General features: G+C 39.2%; 1 protein-coding gene across 3 annotated transcripts in view; it reads right to left on the bottom strand.

The window, feature by feature from the left end:
- Positions 1 to 521: 521 nt before the first annotated feature.
- LOC128660711 (valacyclovir hydrolase-like) overlaps positions 522 to 22,345 on the bottom strand; it is a 122,930-nt gene continuing 101,106 nt past the window's right edge. For 2 of the 3 annotated variants that reach the window (XM_053714672.1, XM_053714671.1), the window contains exons 5-7: positions 5,382 to 5,513; positions 1,240 to 1,363; positions 522 to 650 (exon numbers count right to left, since the gene is read on the bottom strand). In XM_053714672.1, the coding sequence (XP_053570647.1) occupies positions 539 to 650; positions 1,240 to 1,363; positions 5,382 to 5,513 (368 nt within the window). In that variant the 3' untranslated portion in view covers positions 522 to 538. The remainder of the gene's footprint in view (positions 651 to 1,239; positions 1,364 to 5,381; positions 5,514 to 22,345) is intronic. The other variant, XM_053714673.1, reaches the window with a different exon arrangement.

The following is a 22,345-nucleotide window of genomic DNA, read 5'->3' as shown; positions in this document are numbered from 1 at the left end:
AGGGAAAATGACAGCTTCCAGCATTACATAGTCTTGTTAGAAATGTGTCATACCTCAAGCAGCAAAAGTCTGCTCACTGTTTCCCCCAACTGAAGTTAATTCCTCTCAACAGTCCTGTGTGGAAACAGCCATCGATTTTAGTAACGGTTGCTAAAATCATTTTCCTCTTACAAACAGAAATCTTCATCCCTTTTCTGTTTCAGAGTAAATAGTACTATTTTAAAATAACAAACTCTTGATTGAAGAATAAAAACTACAGTTAAACACCAAAAAACTCTAAGCCATCTCCGTGGAGATGTTGCCTGTACAACGGCAAAGAGAATGACTGGGGAAGGCGGAGCCTAGGAGGGATCATGTGACCAGCTTTGCTGGGCTCTTTGCCATTTCCTGTTGGGGAAGAGAATATCCCACAAGTAAGGATGACGCCGTGGACCGGACACACCTATGTTGGAGAAAGCTGACTTCAACCAGCACATAGACATCTATTATTTAAAAAAAGCACTGTGGAACAGAGACAACAATTGAGTATTATGTTTCTTTAATTTATAGATTTTTTTTCAGATTGACATAGGAAATGTTCTACCAATTTGTTAAATTCTTCTGCATAGCGCAAATGAAGATTGTGATTCCCATCTGGAATAAGATGCAACCTGCAAGAGTAGAGATAACAGAAAGTAAAATAGACGAAGGAAAAGCAGCGGCCGTATGTTAAGTTGTGTAATAGTTTAGCTCAGTGTTCTGCTAGCACATTCAATCAATGAACACTTTTATGTCTTCAAAGTGCTAGGACCTAAGGAGACTCAAAAATAACTCCCAGATAACTAATTACCCCAGTATTGCCCCTTTACATTCAATAATGATCACAGCGCACCCCTCCTGAACTATACAATTTGTCTTTTATAGCCTACGGTCTAAATTCTATTGCAGTTGTAAACAGTACCACCTGGTAGCAACAATAAAAGTCTGCATAAAACTGTAATAGATTTGTTGTTGTTAACACTTGATGGTACATTTTAGTTTAGCAATAGAATCAAGTCCTAAAGGAATATTAAACACCTCTCACATTTGTGTAAACATTGTGACTGTCTAACCCTCCCTAAAAAGGTAAAAAAACAAATTCTGTAAACTAGGATTTCTTCAAATTGTTGTAAATTGCTAAAACCAGCTATTGAGCTGCAGTATTATGAAGAAAATCTAAGGTATAGAATTAATATCCCTTTAAATTAGACAAAAACTTACCTTGAGCCTTTGATTTGTTTGTGTAAAAACTGTGGGTGAACCGGCGGTATCATTGCATCCTTATTCCCATGTATTATCAAAGTTGGACACTTAATCAAGGGAAGCAGATGTCGACAAATATTACCTGCCAGATATTTCAATTCATTTTAATACACGTTTAAAGAGACAAAATAATTTTGGATTAAAAAGCAATCAATAGTGTGTGGTGTGTTTGGCACAATCTGGTACTACAAGTGGTTGGTGTAAGTTTTATCCAAAGAATTTTTAGCACCAAAAACATTTAACGTATAACAAAGGGCAATAATAGCGTGCTGGCATTACAAGTGGTCGATTAAGTGTAATTCTAACCACAATACCGCTTTAAAATGTAACCGTGCAAAACATGAAAATGCTATGAAAATAAAGAATTTCAGTTTTGTTGAAGAATGAAAAGGATTTGGTAAATGACAAGGGGTGGAACTGGGAATGTGAATATGCATATGTATATATGTGTGTGTAGAATATTATGCTTAATGTTCACTGAAATCATGTAGCACAGAACTAAAAAGGAAGAGTTATCTGACAAATGTATTATGTGAGGGATATGATGCAGCTACGCTCTCTGACACGCAGATGTTAGCATACGCTAGATTAGTGCTCACGTGATAAAAATACATTAGGACTTGTAATATAAGAGCAGAAATAGAAGCGTTATATATTGGGCTCTAGCAATGTTAATGTACCTTACCGATTGCATTTTTGTGCTCCATTTGTAATCTAAATAAATGCTAGACAGGATGATTTATTCAAAGAAAAGATTAGTCTCAGATAAGAATGTAGATTGTTTAAATTGTATTAATTGTTTAAATATTGAAGAAATAAGTGTAAAGTTTTACTTTCTATAGAGTAATGGGTACCATGCTAAAACCTAGGTTTCCCTTATCTAATATATTTTGCTGAGGACAATTAGGAGCAGAGATAGAAGAATGACTAATATGTGTGGAACATAGGAATGTCAAAAGGGACTGTAAACTCTGCAAGACAGTTACTGTATCAGCGTATTTATAACTTACTGTCTTAATCAGGGAATATGACACAAGAATGGGCTTTTAAATCTAGGATCACTAAATTATCATGCACACTGTATATGGGGTTATCATGGGGGTTTAAAACAATTTGGAAAGGGTATTAAAAAAAAAAATCTTTTTAATTGGATTGGATCTCGTAATTTACAAGGGGCACTAGTGTTATAATAAATAGCTCTAACAAATTACAGCATTTTATTTTCCCATTAGATTTTTCCTTTAATAAATGGTGCTCTGACAAAATGCAGACGGACATTTGGCCGACGGACAGAATGCCGAATAACGTTCTGATTTCATCGGAGGGCAGATATGCTCCAGAGTGCTCTGTTCCAATCAGAGCCTCGGGCACCGCAACCGCCTCTGGGAACCTTACCATGGGTCCCAGCCCGCATGTCTTGTAATTCTCTGTCTGTCTATCGAATCTATTTATCTATCTATCAAATCTCTCTATCAAATCTATCTATCTATCAAATTTATCTATTGCATCTATTTATCTATCTAATCTATGTATCTATCAAATCTATCTATCTATCTTGTGGCCGGGCTGTTATCTGACAGCCACTTGTGTGTCGGACCTATTGTCCATCGGCCAAATGTCCGTCGGCTAACAGTCCGGCCACGTAATAAAACATAATTTATGTAAGAACTTACCTGATAAATTCATTTCTTTCATATTAGCAAGAGTCCATGAGCTAGTGACGTATGGGATATACATTCCTACCAGGAGGGGCAAAGTTTCCCAAACCTCAAAATGCCTATAAATACACCCCTCACCACACCCACAATTCAGTTTAACGAATAGCCAAGAAGTGGGGTGATAAAAAAGTGCGAAAGCATATAAAATAAGGAATTGGAATAATTGTGCTTTATACAAAAATCATAACCACCACAAAAAAAGGGCGGGCCTCATGGACTCTTGCTAATATGAAAGAAATGAATTTATCAGGTAAGTTCTTACATAAATTATGTTTTCTTTCATGTAATTAGCAAGAGTCCATGAGCTAGTGACGTATGGGATAATGATTACCCAAGATGTGGATCTTTCCACGCAAGAGTCACTAGAGAGGGAGGGATAAAATAAAGACAGCCAATTCCTGCTGAAAATAATCCACACCCAAAATAAAGTTTAAAGAAAAACATAAGCAGAAGATTCAAACTGAAACCGCTGCCTGAAGTACTTTTCTACCAAAAACTGCTTCAGAAGAAGAAAATACATCAAAATGGTAGAATTTAGTAAAAGTATGCAAAGAGGACCAAGTTGCTGCTTTGCAAATCTGATCAATCGAAGCTTCATTCCTAAACGCCCAGGAAGTAGAAACTGACCTACTAGAATGAGCTGTAATCCTTTGAGGCGGAGTTTTACCCGACTCAACATAGGCAAGATGAATTAAAGATTTCAACCAAGATGCCAAAGAAATGGCAGAAGCTTTCTGGCCTTTTCTAGAACCGGAAAAGATAACAAATAAACTAGAAGTCTTTCGGAAAGACTTAGTAGCTTCAACATAATATTTCAAAGCTCTAACAACATCCAAAGAATGCAACGATTTCTCCTTAGAATTCTTAGGATTAGGACATAATGAAGGAACCACAATTTCTCTACTAATGTTGTTGGAATTCACAACTTTAGGTAAAAATTCAAAAGAAGTTCGCAACACCGCCTTATCCTGATGAAAAATCAGAAAAGGAGACTCACAAGAAAGAGCAGATAATTCAGAAACTCTTCTGGCAGAAGAGATTGCCAAAAGGAACAAAACTTTCAGCAGATACACTTAGCTTTGGTAGTTCCAGCACTAGACAGCGATTTTCCTGAAGTATCTTTTGACTCAGATGCAACGTGAGACATCTTGCAATATGTAAGAGAAAAAACAACATATAAAGCAAAATTGATCAAATTCCTTAAATGACAGTTTCAGGAATGGGAAAAAATGCCAATAAACAAGCTTCTAGTAACCAGAAGCAAAGAAAAAATGAGACTGAAATAATGTGGAGATAAAAGCGACGCCCATATTTTTTTAGCGCCAAATAAGACGCCCACATTATTTGGTGCCTAAATGCTTTTTGTGCCAAAAATGACGCCACATCCGGAACGCCGACATTTTTGGCGCAAAAGGACGTAAAAAAAATGACGCAACTTCCAGCGACACGTATGACGCCGGAAACAGAAAAGATTTTTTGCGCCTAAAAAGTCCGCGCCAAGAATGACGCAATAAAATGAAGCATTTTCAGCCCCCGCGAGCCTAACAGCCCACAGGGAAAAAAGAGTCAAATTTTTAAAGGTAAGAAAAAATGATTGATTCAAATGCATTATCCCAAATATGAAACTGACTGTCTGAAAATAAGGAATGTTGAACATCCTGAGTCAAGGCAAATAAATGTTTGAATACATATATTTAGAACTTTATAAATAAAGTGCCCAACCATAGCTTAGAGTGTCACAGAAAATAAGATTTACTTACCCCAGGACACTCATCTACATGTTTGTAGAAAGCCAAACCAGTACTGAAACGAAAATCAGCAGAGGCAATGGTATATAAATAAGAGTATATCGTCGATCTGAAAAGGGAGGTAAGAGATGAATCTCTACGACCGATAACAGAGAACCTATGAAATAGACCCCGTAGAAGGAGATCACTGTATTCAAATAGGCAATACTCTCCTCACATCCCTCTGACATTCACTGCACGCTGAGAGGAAAACCGGGCTCCAACTTGCTGCGGAGCGCATATCAACGTAGAATCTAGCACAAACTTACTTCACCACCTCCATAGGAGGCAAAGTTTGTAAAACTGAATTGTGGGTGTGGTGAGGGGTGTATTTATAGGCATTTTGAGGTTTGGGAAACTTTGCCCCTCCTGGTAGGAATGTATATCCCATACGTCACTAGCTCATGGACTCTTGCTAATTACATGAAAGAAATATATATTTTACACCCTTTTATTTTGCATCTTTATTTCCTAAACCTCTCTTAACATAATGCACTGCACCTCAGTTTTTTAAAAGAAAATTAGTCAAACATTTTCTATCTTATATATGGAAGAGCAGCAAAACGATTAAAGATTTTTTTTATATAACTCCTACCATCCAGACGACTGGTGAATTGATAGACTGCGTCAACCCATTCTGTAAAAGTCTTTGCTAAATACTTCTTTCCATACAGATTCTCCAAGGGCTTTCTCATGTTCTCACTCCAGTTTGATACATCTCTCACAGCTATGAAAACACAACACAATATTTATTTGTGGATACAGAGCTGTATATTTAGGTTAAATTCAGGATTGAAAGTAAACAAATCTACTTTCATAATGAAGGGATAGCTGCTCCCTGGGTATTTGTTTAGCAGAAGAGGCTCAGTGTTGCATCAAACTTCATACAATCAACAAACAGGACAAGAGAGGCTACATCATTTTGTGAAGCTTAAACCTGGAGGATAAAAAATATAAGTAAATGATATCACATATGATATATGCAGACCCATAATTATATCACCTAAATAGTCATGAAACCCAACATTTTTCTTTCAATTCTTAACTTTCTAATTTAGTGCTATTATTAAATTTTCTTTGTTCTCTAGGTATCTTTTCAACAAAATTGTATCCTCTATCTGAATCACAAAAGAAAACTGTTGGGGTTCATATTCCTTTAAAGGGACATTAAACTCAAAATGTATTTCCCCATAAATCAATTCACTTAATGAATGGAAATTACACAGCATTGTGATCTGCATTCATTACTTATACTGCTTATTTTTGCTGTTAGATACCTCTTAAAACATTGGCGTCATACTGCAGTGATTGCACAAACTTATTTATGTCTAGGTCAAATTAGGCACAATCAAGCCAGATAAGATAAACACTCTCACTAGGGTTTTCAAGCAGATTATAGACGATTTGCAAAACTCAAAGTGATTAGATCTAAATGCTATTTAAATGTATTTTGTGAGCATATCTTTCAAAATTCAGTTCTTATATAAGGAATAGTAAATACCTTGAGATTTCTAAATAAACTATTTAGTTAAAAGGACATTGTAAATTTTGAAAATCAACATTTTCCCATAAATGCTTCTAATAAAATCTGTCTTTTTTTTATAGGCATACACACATATGCTGTTTACTTTCTGTGCACCCAGATCAGACATTATATATATATCATCAGTCAGCAGTTACTTAGCAGCAAGCCATCGTTTTATCTCTAGGAAGGCAGTCTGTCTAATCTGGGTGCAAAGGAAGAGTACAAAATATGTGCCTGTGCCCACAAAAAAAAGAAAATTTATGCTTACCTGATAAATTTGTTTCTTCTTAAACACGGATCATCTTCATTACTTATGGGATATTCACTTCCTGGTCAGCAGGAGAGGCAAAGAGCACCACAGCAGAGCTGTTAAATAGCTCCTCCCTTCCCTCCCACTCCAGTCATTCGACCGAAGTTAGGAAGAGAAAGGAAAAGCCAAGGTGCAGAGGTGACTGAAGCTTACAATAAAAAAAATCCTGTCTAAAAATGACAGGGCAGGCCGTGAACTCATCGTGTCTAAGAAGAAACAAATTTATCAGGTAAGCATAAATTTATTTTTCTTCTTAAAGACACGATGAGTCCACAGATCATCTTCATTACTTATGGGATCCAATACCCAAGCTAGAGTACACGGATGATACGGGAGGGACAAGACAGGATACCTAAACGGAAGGCACCACTGCATGAAGAACCTGTCTCCCAAAAGCCGAGGCAAAAGGATCAAATTTGTAAAATGTTGTAAAAGTGTGAAGAGAAGACCAAGTTGCAGCCTTGCAAATCTGTTCCACAGAAGCTTCATTTTTGAATGCACATGAGGAAGCAACAGCCCTAGTGGAATGAGCCGTAATCCCCTCAGGAGGCTGCTGTCAAGCATTTTCGTAAGCCAAACGTATAATACTCTTCAGCCAAAAAGAAATAGAAACAGTCGTAGCTTTCTGTCCCCTACGTTTGATTGAAAATACCACAAACAAAGAGGAAGACTGGCAGAAGTCTTTAGTCGCCTTGTAAATAAAACTTTAAAGCACAAACTACATCCAAATTGTGTAAGAGCCTCTCCTTGTTAGAAGAAGGATTAGGACACAAGGAAGGTACAACAATTTCCTGATTAATGTTCCAATCAGAAACAACCTTGGGAATAAATCCAAACTTCGTACGTAAGACAACCTTATCCGCATGAAAAATAAGGTAAGGGGGCTCACATTGTAATGCTGAAAGCTCAGACACTCTACGAGCAGAAGAAATCGCTACCAAAAATAAAACCTTCCAAGATAACAACTTGATATCTAATAAGGAATGCATAGGCTCAAACGGTACCCTTTAAAGAACCTTGAAAACTAAATTAAGACTCCATGGAGGTGTAACTGACAAAAAGACTGAAAATCAGGGACATCAGCTAGACGCTTGTGTAACAGGATAGATAATGCTGAAATTTGACCGGTTAAAGAACTTGTAGATAATCCTTTCTCCAATCCTTCCTGGAGAAAAGATAAACTCCTAGGAGTCCTAACTCTACTCCAGGAGTAGCCCTTGGATTCACACCAATAAAGGTATTTACGCCAAATCTTGTGATAAATCTTTCTAGTGACAGGCTTACGAGCCTGAATCAAAGTGTCTATGACCGAGTCAGAAAAACCTCGCTTGCCTAGAAGCAACCGTTCAATCTCCAAGCAGTCAGCTTCAGAGAATCTAGATTTGAATGATGGAAGGGTCCCTGAATCAGAAGATCCTTTCGAAGCGGAAGCCTCCAAGGAGGTAAAGACAACATCTCCACCAGGTCTGCATACCAGATCCTGCGAGGTCAGGCCGGTGCTATGAGAATCACTGAAGCCCTTTCCTGTTTGATCCGGGCAATCACTCGCGGAAGGAGAGCAAACGGAGGAAACAGATATGCTAGATTGAAGGACCAAGGGGCCGCCAGAGAATCTATCAGCTCCACCTGAGGATCTCTGGATCTCGACCCATACCTGGGAAGTTTGGCATTCTGCCTGGATGCCATGAGATCCAACTCCGGCTGACCCCATTTGAGGATCAGAGAAATTGGATGAGTCAGGGAGCTCAGTGATAACAGTTATAGCCTACCCACTATTCACACTCCTCACAAAGTGTGAAAAAATAGAAAAACTTAGAAAAATCTTTGTTTGTGTATTTAGCTCTGTATGAAATAGTGAAATAGTCATATCTAATATTTATGAAATTGCTTTTTAGACCTCTTATGAATTCAATATATGTTTAATTGATGGCATTTTAGTTTACTAGCACCGGTGCAATTATAGCTATATGTATTTGATTGTTTATTGATTTTATGTATTAATATTAAATTAATTTTATTATCAAAATCTCTTTTTGTAATTTGCATTAATTATTTGAACATAGAAGGTTTAGTGATACTGTAAGTTATTACCTTACGTTTAGACTTTAGGGGCTTTTTAACAAATAATTTTTGGCATTGGAGTGTGAATAGTGGGTAGGCTATAACTGTTATCACTGAGCTCCCTGACTCATCCAATTTCTCTTATCTGTACTATCTCACAGGTCAGGTTTGAACTCGGTGATTTACAATATAGATTTTAATATAGACTGTATCAATTAGTATTTTAAATCCCGCTACTCCCCTATCTATAGTCCTTAGTTAAGACAATGGAACTGTTTAAGACCAGAGATAATATATTAAATCTAATTGTAGAATCCATTAACCCCTTAATGACCACAGCACTTTTCCATTTTCTGTCCGTTTGGGACCAAGGCTATTTTTACATTTTTGAGGTGTTTGTGTTTAGCTGTAATTTTTCTCTTACTCATTTACTGTACCCACACATATTATATACCGTTTTTCTCGCCATTAAATGGACTTTCTAAAGATACCATTATTTTCATCATATCTTATAATTTACTATAAAAAAAATTATAAAATATGAGGAAAAAATGGAAAAAAAACACACTTTTTCTAACTTTGACCCCCAAAATCTGTTACACATCTACAACCACCAAAAAACACCCATGCTAAATAGTTTCTAAATTTTGTCCTGAGTTTAGAAATACCCAATGTTTACATGTTCTTTGCTTTTTTTGTAAACTATAGGGCCATAAATACAAGTAGCACTTTGCTATTTCCAAACCATTTCTTTTCAAAATTAGCGATAGTTACATTAGAGCACTGATATCTTTCAGGAATCTCTGAATATCCATTGACATGTATATATTTTTTTTTAGTAGACAACCCAAAGTATTGATCTAGGCCCATTTTGGTATATTTCATGCCACCATTTCACCGCCAAATGCAATCAAATAGAAAAAATCGTTCACTTTTCACAAATTTTTTCACAAACTTTTGGTTTCTAACTTAAATTATTTACAAACAGCTTGTGCAATTATGGCATAAATGGTTGTAAATTCTTCTCTGGGATCCCCTTTGTTCAGAAATAGCAGACATATATGACTTTGGTGTTGCTTTTTGGTAATTAGAAGGCCGCTAAATGCCACTGCGCACCACATGTGTATTATGCCCAGCAGTGAAGGGGTTAATTAGGGAGCATGTAGGGAGCTTTTTGGGGTAGTTTTAGCTTTAGTGTAGTGTAGTAGACAACCCCAAGTATTGATCTAGGCCAATTTTGGTATATTTCATGCCACCATTTCACCGCTAAATGCGATCAAATTAAAAAAAACTTTAATTTTTTCTCAATTTTAGGTTTCTCACTGAAATTATTTACAAACAGCTTCTGCAATTATGGCACAAATGGTTGTAAATGCTTCTCTGGGATCCCCTTTGTTCAGAAATAGCAGACATATATGGCTTTGGCATTGCTTTTTGGTAATTAGAAGGCCTCTAAATGCCGCTGCGCATCACACGTGTATTATGGCTAGCAGTGAAGGGGTTAATTATGTAGCTTGTAGGGAGCTTGCAGGGTTAATTTTAGCTTTAGTGTAGAGCTCAGCCTCCCACCTGAAACATCAGACCCCCTGATCCCTCCCAAACAGCTCTCTTCCCTCCCCCACCCCACAATTGTCCCCGCCATCTTAAGTACTGGCAGAAACTCTGCCAGTACTAAAATAAAAGGTATTTGGCCCTTTTTTTAAAAAAAAAAAAAAAAGCATATTTACATATGCTGATGTGTAGGATCCCCCCTTAGACCCCAACCTCACTGATCCCCCACCAAACTGCTCTCTAACCCTTCCCCTCTGCAATAATGGGCGCCATCTTGGGTACTGGCAGCTGTCTGCCAGTACCCAGTTTTGTAACAAAATGTGCCTTTTTTTTTTAAATTCCCTTTTCTGTAGTGTAGCTTTTCCCCCCCACCGAGACCAACCCCCAACCCCTTCCAGGACCCTTAGATTGCATTTTAGTGTTTCTTTTTTCAACTTTTCAACTTTTTTTTTCTGTAGTATAGCGGTTCCCACCCGCTCCCGCCCCGTGCACGCGCCCGCCCACCACCCCCCGTGCGCGCCCCCGTAGCTCCCGCCCCCCTCCACTCCACATAGAGCACCGATGGCCGCCCACCCGCCTCCCACGTAAGCTCCCACCCACCAACGATACCGGCCATCGATGTCCGGTGCAGAGAGGGCCACAGAGTGGCTCTCTCTGCATCGGATGGCCAAGGGGGGTTATTGCAGGATGCCTCCATATCGAGGCATCACTGCAATAACCGGAAAGCAGCTGGAAGCGAGCAGGATCGCTTCCAGCTGCTTTCCAGACCAAGGACGTACGCCACACGTCCTCGGTCATTAACTGCATTTTTTTTGAGGACGTGTGGCGTACGTCCTTGGTCGTTAAGGGGTTAATAATGACAATCCATCTGGAGATTCTGAAGGGACTGATGGGACCCAAAATTGTAACAACTTAAATTTAGAAAATCTTGAGGGATTATTGATGAAAGAACTTAAAATTAGCACTGAGCTAAAATTTATGGAAAAATATGTATCTTTGAATATGGTTCCTAGAGGCCTACGTCTGAAAAAACATAATTTATGCTTACCTGATAAATTTATTTCTCTTGTAGTGTATCCAGTCCACGGATCATCCATTACTTATGGGATATTAACTCCTCCCCAACAGGAAGTGCAAGAGGATTCACCCAGCAGAGCTGCTATATAGCTCCTCCCCTAACTGCCATTACCAGTCATTCGACCGAAAACATGCAGAGAAAGGAAAACCATAGGGTACAGTGGTGACTGTAGTTTAATGGAAAAATTACCTGCCTTAAAGTGACAGGGCGGGCCGTGGACTGGATACACTACAAGAGAAATAAATTTATCAGGTAAGCATAAATTATGTTTTCTCTTGTTAAGTGTATCCAGTCCACGGATCATCCATTACTTATGGGATACCAATACCAAAGCTAAAGTACACGGATGACGGGAGGGACAGGCAGGCTCTTTATACGGAAGGAACCACTGCCTGAAGAACCTTTCTCCCAAAAACAGCCTCCGAAGAAGCAAAAGTGTCAAATTTGTAAAATTTGGAAAAAGTATGAAGAGAAGACCAAGTTGCAGCCTTGCAAATCTGTTCAACAGAAGCCTCATTCTTAAAGGCCCAAGTGGAAGCCACAGCTCTAGTAGAATGTGCTGTAATTCTTTCAGGAGGCTGCTGTCCAGCAGTCTCATAGGCTAACCGTATTATGCTACGAAGCCAAAAGGAGAGAGAGGTAGCCGAAGCTTTTTGACCTCTCCTCTGACCAGAATAAACGACAAACAGGGAAGACGTTTGTCGAAAATCCTTAGTTGCCTGTAGATAAAATTTCAGGGCACGGACTACATCTAGATTGTGTAGCAGACGTTCCTTTTTCGAAGAAGGATTAGGACACAAAGATGTAACCACAATCTCTTGATTGATATTCCTGTTAGTGACCACCTTAGGTAGGAACCCAGGTTTAGTACGCAGAACTACCTTGTCTGAATGAAAAATCAGATAAGGAGAATCACAATGTAAGGCAGATAACTCAGAGACTCTTCGAGCCGAGGAAATCGCCATTAAAAACAGAACTTTCCAAGATAACAACTTGATATCAATGGAATGAAGGGGTTCAAACGGAACCCCCTGTAAAACATTAAGAACTAAGTTCAAACTCCATGGTGGAGCAACAGTTTTAAACACAGGCTTGATCCTAGCTAAAGCCTGACAAAAAGCTTGAACGTCCGGAACTTCTGACAGACGTTTGTGTAAAAGAATGGACAGAGCTGAAATCTGTCCCTTTAAGGAACTAGCGGATAAACCCTTTTCTAAACCTTCTTGTAGAAAAGACAATATCCTCGGAATCCTAACCTTACTCCATGAGTAACTCTTGGATTCGCACCAATATAAGTATTTGCGCCATATCTTATGGTAAATCTTTCTGGTAACAGGCTTCCTAGCCTGTATTAAGGTATCAATAACTGACTCAGAAAAACCACGTTTTGATAAAATCAAGCGTTCAATTTCCAAGCAGTCAGCTTCAGAGAAATTAGATTTTGATGTTTGAAGGGACCCTGGATCAGAAGGTCCTGTTTCAGAGGTAGCGACCAAGGTGGACAGGATGACATGTCCACTAGATCTGCATACCAAGTCCTGCGTGGCCATGCAGGCGTTATTAGAATCACTGATGCTCTCTCCTGTTTGATTCTGGCAATCAATCGAGGAAGCATCGGGAAGGGTGGAAACACATAAGCCATCCCGAAGGTCCAAGGTGCTGTCAAAGCATCTATCAGAACCGCTCCCGGATCCCTGGATCTGGACCCGTAACGAGGAAGCTTGGCGTTCTGTCGAGACGCCATGAGATCTATCTCTGGTTTGCCCCAACGTCGAAGTATTTGGGCAAAGACCTCCGGATGAAGTTCCCACTCCCCCGGATGAAAAGTCTGACGACTTAAGAAATCCGCCTCCCAGTTCTCCACTCCCGGGATGTGGATTGCTGACAGGTGGCAAGAGTGAGACTCTGCCCAGCGAATTATCTTTGATACTTCCATCATTGCTAGGGAGCTTCTTGTCCCTCCCTGATGGTTGATGTAAGCTACAGTCGTGATGTTGTCCGACTGAAACCTGATGAACCCCCGAGTTGTTAACTGGGGCCAAGCCAGAAGGGCATTGAGAACTGCTCTCAATTCCAGAATGTTTATTGGTAGGAGACTCTCCTCCTGATTCCATTGTCCCTGAGCCTTCAGAGAATTCCAGACAGCGCCCCAACCTAGTAGGCTGGCATCTGTTGTTACAATTGTCCAGTCCGGCCTGCTGAATGGCATCCCCCTGGACAGATGTGGCCGAGAAAGCCACCATAGAAGAGAATTTCTGGTCTCTTGATCCAGATTCAGAGTAGGGGACAAGTCTGAGTAATCCCCATTCCACTGACTTAGCATGCACAATAGCAGCGGTCTGAGATGTAGACGTGCAAAGGGTACTATGTCCATTGCTGCTACCATTAAGCCGATCACCTCCATGCATTGAGCTACTGACGGGTGTTGAATGGAATGAAGGACACGGCATGCATTTTGAAGCTTTGTTAACCTGTCTTCTGTCAGGTAAATCTTCATTTCTACAGAATCTATAAGAGTCCCCAAGAAGGGAACTCTTGTGAGTGGAAAGAGAGAACTCTTCTTTTCGTTCACCTTCCATCCATGCGACCTTAGAAATGCCAGTACTAACTCTGTATGAGACTTGGCAGTTTGAAAGCTTGAAGCTTGTATCAGAATGTCGTCTAGGTACGGAGCTACCGCAATTCCTCGCGGTCTTAGTACCGCCAGAAGAGCACACAGAACCTTTGTGAAGATTCTCGGAGCCGTAGCCAATCCGAATGGAAGAGCTACAAACTGGTAATGCCTGTCTAGAAAGGCAAACCTTAGATACCGGTAATGATCTTTGTGAATCGGTATGTGAAGGTAAGCATCCTTTAAATCCACTGTGGTCATGTACTGACCCTTTTGGATCATGGGTAAAATTGTCCGAATAGTTTCCATTTTGAACGATGGAACTCTTAGGAATTTGTTTAGGATCTTTAAATCCAAGATTGGCCTGAAAGTTCCCTCTTTTTTGGGAACCACAAACAGATTTGAGTAAAACCCATGTCCTTGTTCCGACCGCGGAACCGGATGGATCACTCCCATTAATAAAAGATCTTGTACGCAGCGTAGAAACGCCTCTTTCTTTATTTGGTTTGTTGACAACCTTGACAGATGAAATCTCCCTCTTGGGGGAGAGAATTTGAAGTCTAGAAGGTATCCCTGAGATATGATCTCTAACGCCCAGGGATCCTGGACATCTCTTGCCCAAGCCTGGGCGAAGAGAGAAAGTCTGCCCCCCACTAGATCCGTTCCCGGATCGGAGGCCCTCGATTCATGCTGTCTTAGGGGCAGCAGCAGGTTTCCTGGCCTGCTTGCCCTTGTTCCAGGACTGGTTAGGTCTCCAGCCTTGTCTGTAGCGAGCAACAGCTCCTTCCTGTTTTGGTGCAGAGGAAGTTGATGCTGCTCCTGCTTTGAAATTACGAAAGGAACGAAAATTAGACTGTCTAGCCTTAGGTTTGGCTCTGTCTTGAGGCAGGGCATGGCCTTTACCTCCTGTAATGTCAGCGATAATTTCTTTCAACCCGGGCCCGAATAAGGTCTGCCCTTTGAAAGGTATATTAAGCAATTTAGATTTAGAAGTAACGTCAGCTGACCAGGATTTTAGCCACAGTGCTCTGCGTGCCTGAATGGCGAATCCGGAATTCTTAGCCGTAAGTTTAGTTAAATGTACTACGGCATCTGAAATAAATGAGTTAGCTAACTTAAGGGCTTTAAGCTTGTGTGTAATCTCATCTAATGGAGCTGATTCAAGTGTCTCTTCCAGAGACTCAAACCAAAATGCTGCTGCAGCCGTGACAGGCGCAATGCATGCAAGAGGTTGCAATATAAAACCTTGTTGAACAAACATTTTCTTAAGGTAACCCTCTAACTTTTTATCCATTGGATCTGAAAAGGCACAGCTATCCTCCACCGGGATAGTGGTACGCTTAGCTAAAGTAGAAACTGCTCCCTCCACCTTAGGGACCGTTTGCCATAAGTCCCGTGTGGTGGCGTCTATTGGAAACATCTTTCAATTTCAGTGTCTCTTAGGTATAGGAAAAACGTCAGTACTCGCCGGTACCGCAAAATATTTATCCAACCTACACATTTTCTCTGGTATTGCAACTGTGTTACAATCATTCAGAGCCGCTAACACCTCCCCTAGTAATACACGGAGGTTTTCCAGCTTAAATTTAAAATTTGAAATATCTGAATCCAGTTTGTTTGGATCAGAACCGTCACCCGCAGAATGAAGCTCTCCGTCCTCATGTTCTGCAAATTGTGACGCAGTGTCTGACATGGCCCTAATATTATCAGCGCACTCTGTTCTCACCCCAGAGTGATCACGCTTACCTCTTAGTTCTGGTAATTTAGCCAAAACTTCAGTCATAACAGTAGCCATATCCTGTAATGTGATTTGTATTGGCCGCCCAGATGTACTCGGCGCTACTATATCACGCACCACCTGAGCGGGAGATGCAGGTACTGACACGTGAGGCGAGTTAGTCGGCATAACTCTCCCCTCGTTGTTTGGTGAAATATGTTCAATTTGTACAGATTGACTTTTATTTAAAGTAGCATCAATACAGTTAGTACATAAATTTCTATTGGGCTCCACTTTGGCTTTAGCACATATAGCACAGATATCTTCCTCTGAATCAGACATGTTTAACACACTAGCAAATAAACTAGCAACTTGGAAATACTTTTCAAGTAATTTACTATAGTATGAAAACGTACTGTGCCTATAAGAAGCACAGAAAAAGTTATGACAGTTGAAAATTAATAAACTGAAAAGTTATAGCATCAAATCTTTGTAAAAAACACAATTTTAGCAAAGGATTGCTCCCATTAGCAAAGGATAACTAACCCTGATAGCAGAAAAAAAATAAAAAAAAAAATACAGAAATAAACGTTTTTTTTTTTTTTTTTTATCACAGTCAACTACAATCTCACAGCTCTGCTGTGAGTGATTACCTCCCTCAAAACAAGTTTTGAAGACCCCTGAGTTCTGTAGAGATGAACCGGATCATGCAGGGAAGACAATAAACTTCTGACTGAATTTTTTGATGCGTAGCAAAAGCACCAAGAAAGGTCCCTCCCCCTCACACATAACAGTGAGAGAGATCAGTAAACTGTCATAAATTAAATAAAACGACTGCCAAGTGGAAAAAAATAGTGCCCAAAACATTTTTTCACCCAGTACCTCAGAAAATTAAACGATTTTACATGCCAGCAAAAAACGTTTAACATTAATAAATTGAGTGTTATTAAAAAGCCTGTTGCTAGTCCCTGCAAATTAGGCTAAAGTTTTATGCATACAGTATAATTCCAGTGAAGTGCCATTCCCCAGAATACTGAAGTGTAAAATATACATACATGACAGCCTGATACCAGTTGCTGCTACTGCATTTAAGGCTGAGTTTACATTATATCGGTATGGCAGAATTTTCTCATCAATTCCATTGTCAGAAAATAATAAGCTGCTACATACCTCTTTGCAGATTAATCTGCCCGCTGTCCCCTGATCTGAAGTTTACCTCTCCTCAGATGGCCGAGAAACAGCAATATGATCTTAACTACTCCGGCTAAAATCATAGAAAAACTCAGGTAGATTCTTCTTCAAATTCTACCAGAGAAGGAATAACACACTCCGGTGCTATTATAAAATAACAAACTTTTGATTGAAGGTATGAAACTAAGTATAATCACCACAGTCCTCTCACCCATCCTATCTATTCGTTGGGTGCAAGAGAATGACTGGTAATGGCAGTTAGGGGAGGAGCTATATAGCAGCTCTGCTGGGTGAATCCTCTTGCACTTCCTGTTGGGGAGGAGTTAATATCCCATAAGTAATGGATGATCCGTGGACTGGATACACTTAACAAGAGAAAAGACTGCACTTTTGAATTAAATGAGGTACATAAAGAGGAATGGTATGAGATTCTTGAAAAAGCCTCTTTAGATTTGATTAAAGTCATTATTAATAGCAGTAAAAAATATTAATGAAGACATAACGAAACTAAAGAATTTCTTAGAGAGCAAGAAAAAAGAGATTGCAAAAGATAAAGAAAGAGAACTAATTGGTAAATTACAAGAACTTAAGGGTGATATATTAAAAACTAAATGGCACAAGTATCGGAGAGATCAGGGAGATTACAATCTAGAACCAAATAAAAATAAAAATATGGACAACATGAATGTGATCAGTAATGCATCCCTGTTTAGTAAAAGGAAGGATGACAAGGAAATAGTGGGAGAACAAGATTCAGAGTTAAATAGACTATCTAATCAAGAAGAGAGGAGAACTAATCCCTATGAAAATAATATTGGGAACTCCCATAGAGAAGAGAGTAGAAGAGAGTATAGGGGAAATATAGAACAGTGGAAAGGTGATTATGACAATAGGAATTATAAACACAGATACTCTAGTTATAGAGAAAATAAGGGCCAATATCATGAAAAATGGGAACCTAATTATATGGGATATTCCAACCAGCGTACACCCCATAGAGGTTACAATAACTATCAACCTAGATCCAATGGAATACATCAGTCAAACATGAGGCATGAGAGAGAATACCATAATGGCAATGAAAACCACTATAGAAATTCTTGGAGAGGAAATAACTATAGGGGTTGGAATCAGAGAGGAACATATAATGAGAGTGGGTGGTATAACAGAAATGATCAATGGAACCAACCCAACAAGAATTTATACAATAAAGAAGTTAAACAACAACAGCAACGAGATAATTGGAGAATACCAACTCATAATAGATATGAGACACTAGAAAATGACCCAAATGACTACCAAATTACTCAACCTAGCACCTCCAAAAAAGATTTTTTAGATGTAGGCAGGGAGAGAACCCACGATCCTCCAAAAGGAAAAAGGAGAAGAGAGGGAACAGAGGGAGAGGAAAGGGAAGATTAATACCTGGAGATGATAGGCTTGAAACTGAAACTGAGATCAAAACTAAAGGAATTTTTAATATTAGTAATGTTCCACTAACTAAGGAACAAGAATTAATATTGAGCAAAGGTTTGACATTTGCCCCGTCATCTAAGATGAACAAATTTGAACATCTTATTAATATAAATCAATTTATCAGAAAATTGACCCTGAAAAAATATTTTATTAAAAATCCAGTATTAAGAAATAGTTTAGAAGAGAAAAAAGAGCCAGCACCAAAATGTTATATACAGACAGAGTTCAGGAAACAATCAACTTTTTTCCCCAGTCACGAAAAAGGGAACTATATAGAGTCTTTTGAGAAATTAGTGAAAAAAGATTTAGACGAATTAGATATAACGAATACTAAAAATATTAAATGGAATTTGTCTCTCAAAGAAAAAAGTGTATTAAATGAATTACAGAATAGGAAAGATCTGGTGATAAAGCAAGCGGACAAAGGTGGGGGGATAGTTATCATGAGTAGCACTTACTATTTAGAGGAAGCACAGAGGATATTGAATGACACTACTACATATAGAAAACTAAATGGGGACCCTGGGGACACTTATCTCAAACAATTGGAAATACTTTTAAATGATGCTAAATTGAAAAAACTAATTAATTATTCTGAATATGATTTCCTACTAATTAAACATTTTAGAACACCAATTTTTTACTTTCTCCCAAAGGTCCATAAGGACCTAGAGAGACCACCAGGGCGACCCATAATATCTGGGATTGAAAGTATAACATCAAATTTGTCGCAATACATAGATTATTTCCTGCAGGGCTATGTGAAACAACTCCCCTCCTTTTTACTAGACTCAACACATTTTTTAAATGAAATTGAAATAGTGAAATGGGAACAAAATAACATAATTTATGTAAGAACTTACCTGATAAATTCATTTCTTTCATATTAGCAAGAGTCCATGAGCTAGTGACGTATGGGATATACATTCCTACCAGGAGGGGCAAAGTTTCCCAAACCTCAAAATGCCTATAAATACACCCCTCACCACACCCACAATTCAGTTTAACGAATAGCCAAGAAGTGGGGTGATAAAAAAGTGCGAAAGCATATAAAATAAGGAATTGGAATAATTGTGCTTTATACAAAATCATAACCACCACAAAAAAAGGGCGGGCCTCATGGACTCTTGCTAATATGAAAGAAATGAATTTATCAGGTAAGTTCTTACATAAATTATGTTTTCTTTCATGTAATTAGCAAGAGTCCATGAGCTAGTGACGTATGGGATAATGATTACCCAAGATGTGGATCTTTCCACACAAGAGTCACTAGAGAGGGAGGGATAAAATAAAGACAGCCAATTCCTGCTGAAAATAATCCACACCCAAAATAAAGTTTAATGAAAAACATAAGCAGAAGATTCAAACTGAAACCGCTGCCTGAAGTACTTTTCTACCAAAAACTGCTTCAGAAGAAGAAAATACATCAAAATGGTAGAATTTAGTAAAAGTATGCAAAGAGGACCAAGTTGCTGCTTTGCAAATCTGATCAACCGAAGCTTCATTCCTAAACGCCCAGGAAGTAGAAACTGACCTAGTAGAATGAGCTGTAATCCTCTGAGGCGGAGTTTTACCCGACTCAACATAGGCAAGATGAATTAAAGATTTCAACCAAGATGCCAAGGAAATGGCAGAAGCTTTCTGGCCTTTTCTAGAACCGGAAAAGATAACAAATAGACTAGAAGTCTTTCGGAAAGATTTAGTAGCTTCAACATAATATTTCAAAGCTCTAACAACATCCAAAGAATGCAACGATTTCTCCTTAGAATTCTTAGGATTAGGACATAATGAAGGAACCACAATTTCTCTACTAATGTTGTTGGAATTCACAACTTTAGGTAAAAATTCAAAAGAAGTTCGCAACACCGCCTTATCCTGATGAAAAATCAGAAAAGGAGACTCACAAGAAAGAGCAGATAATTCAGAAACTCTTCTGGCAGAAGAGATGGCCAAAAGGAACAAAACTTAACAAGAAAGTAATTTAATGTCCAATGAATGCATAGGTTCAAATGGAGAAGCTTAAAGAGCCCCCAGAACCAAATTCAAACGCAAAATTGACTTAATGACAGGCTTTATACGAACCAAAGCTTGTACAAAACAATGAATATCAGGAAGAATAGCAATCTTTCTGTGAAAAAGAACAGAAAGAGCAGAGATTTGTCCTTTCAAGGAACTTGCGGACAAACCTTTATCTAAACCATCCTGAAGAAACTGTAATATTCTCGGTATTCTAAAAGAATGCCAAGAAAAATGATGAGAAAGACACCAAGAAACATAAGTCTTCCAGACTCTATAATATATCTCTCTAGATACAGATTTACGAGCCTGTAACATAGTATTAATCACAGAGTCAGAGAAACCTCTTTGACCAAGAATCAAGCGTTCAATCTCCATACCTTTAAATTTAAGGATTTCAGATCCTGATGGAAAAAAGGACCTTGAGACAGAAGGTCTGGTCTTAACGGAAGAGTCCACGGTTGGCAAGAGGCCATCTGGACAAGATCCGCATACCAAAACCTGTGAGGCCATGCCGGAGCGACCAGCAGAACAAACGAGCATTCCTTCAGAATCTTGGAGATTACTCTTGGAAGAAGAACTAGAGGCGGAAAGATATAGGCAGGATGATACTTCCAAGGAAGTGATAATGCATCCACTGCCTCCGCCTGAGGATCCCGGGATCTGGAAAGATACCTGGGAAGTTTCTTGTTTAGATGAGACGCCATCAGATCTATTTCTGGAAGTTCCCACATTTGAACAATCTGAAGAAATACCTCTGGGTGAAGAGACCATTCGCCCGGATGCAACGTTTGGCGACTGAGATAATCCGCTTCCCAATTGTCTATACCTGGGATATGAACCGCAGAGATTAGACAGGAGCTGGATTCCGCCCAAACCAAAATTCGAGATACTTCTTTCATAGCCAGAGGACTGTGAGTCCCTCCTTGATGATTGATGTATGCCACAGATGTGACATTGTCTGTCTGAAAACAAATGAACGATTCTCTCTTCAGAAGAGGCCAAAACTGAAGAGCTCTGAAAATTGCACGGAGTTCCAAAATATTGATCGGTAATCTCACCTCCTGAGATTCCCAAACTCCTTGTGCCGTCAGAGATCCCCACACAGCTCCCCAACCTGTGAGACTTGCATCTGTTGAAATTACAGTCCAGGTCGGAAGCACAAAAGAAGCCCCCTGAATTAAACGATGGTGATCTGTCCACCACGTTAGAGAGTGTCGAACAATCGGTTTTAAAGATATTAATTGAGATATCTTTGTGTAATCCTTGCACCATTGATTCAGCATACAGAGCTGAAGAGGTCGCATGTGAAAACGAGCAAAGGGGATCCCGTCCGATGCAGCAGTCATAAGACCTAGAATTTCCATGCATAAGGCTACCGAAGGGAATGATTGTGACTGAAGGTTTCGACAAGCTGCAATCAATTTTAGACGTCTCTTGTCTGTTAAAGACAGAGTCATGGACACTGAATCTATCTGGAAACCCAGAAAGGTTACCCTTGTCTGAGGAATCAAAGAACTTTTTGGTAAATTGATCCTCCAACCATGATCTTGAAGAAACAACACAAGTCGATTCGTATGAGATTCTGCTAAATGTAAAGACTGAGCAAGTACCAAGATATCATCCAAATAAGGAAATACCACAATACCCTGTTCTCTGATTACAGACAGAAGGGCACCGAGAACCTTTGAAAAAATTCTTGGAGCTGTAGCTAGGCCAAACGGTAGAGCCACAAACTGGTAATGCTTGTCCAGAAAAGAGAATCTCAGGAACTGATAATGATCTGGATGAATCGGAATATGCAGATATGCATCCTGTAAATCTATTGTGGACATATAATTCCCTTGCTGAACAAAAGGCAAGATAGTCCTTACAGTTACCATCTTGAACGTTGGTATCCTTACATAACGATTCAATATTTTTAGATCCAGAACTGGTCTGAAGGAATTCTCCTTCTTTGGTACAATGAAGAGATTTGAATAAAACCCCATCCCCTGTTCCGGAACTGGAACTGGCATAATTA

This window comes from Bombina bombina, chromosome 5, assembly GCF_027579735.1.
Source record: "Bombina bombina isolate aBomBom1 chromosome 5, aBomBom1.pri, whole genome shotgun sequence".
Lineage (NCBI taxonomy): Eukaryota > Metazoa > Chordata > Amphibia > Anura > Bombinatoridae > Bombina > Bombina bombina.
The sequence above is the reverse complement of the archived record's forward strand: the minus strand, read 5'-3'. Positions and strand labels throughout refer to the sequence as shown.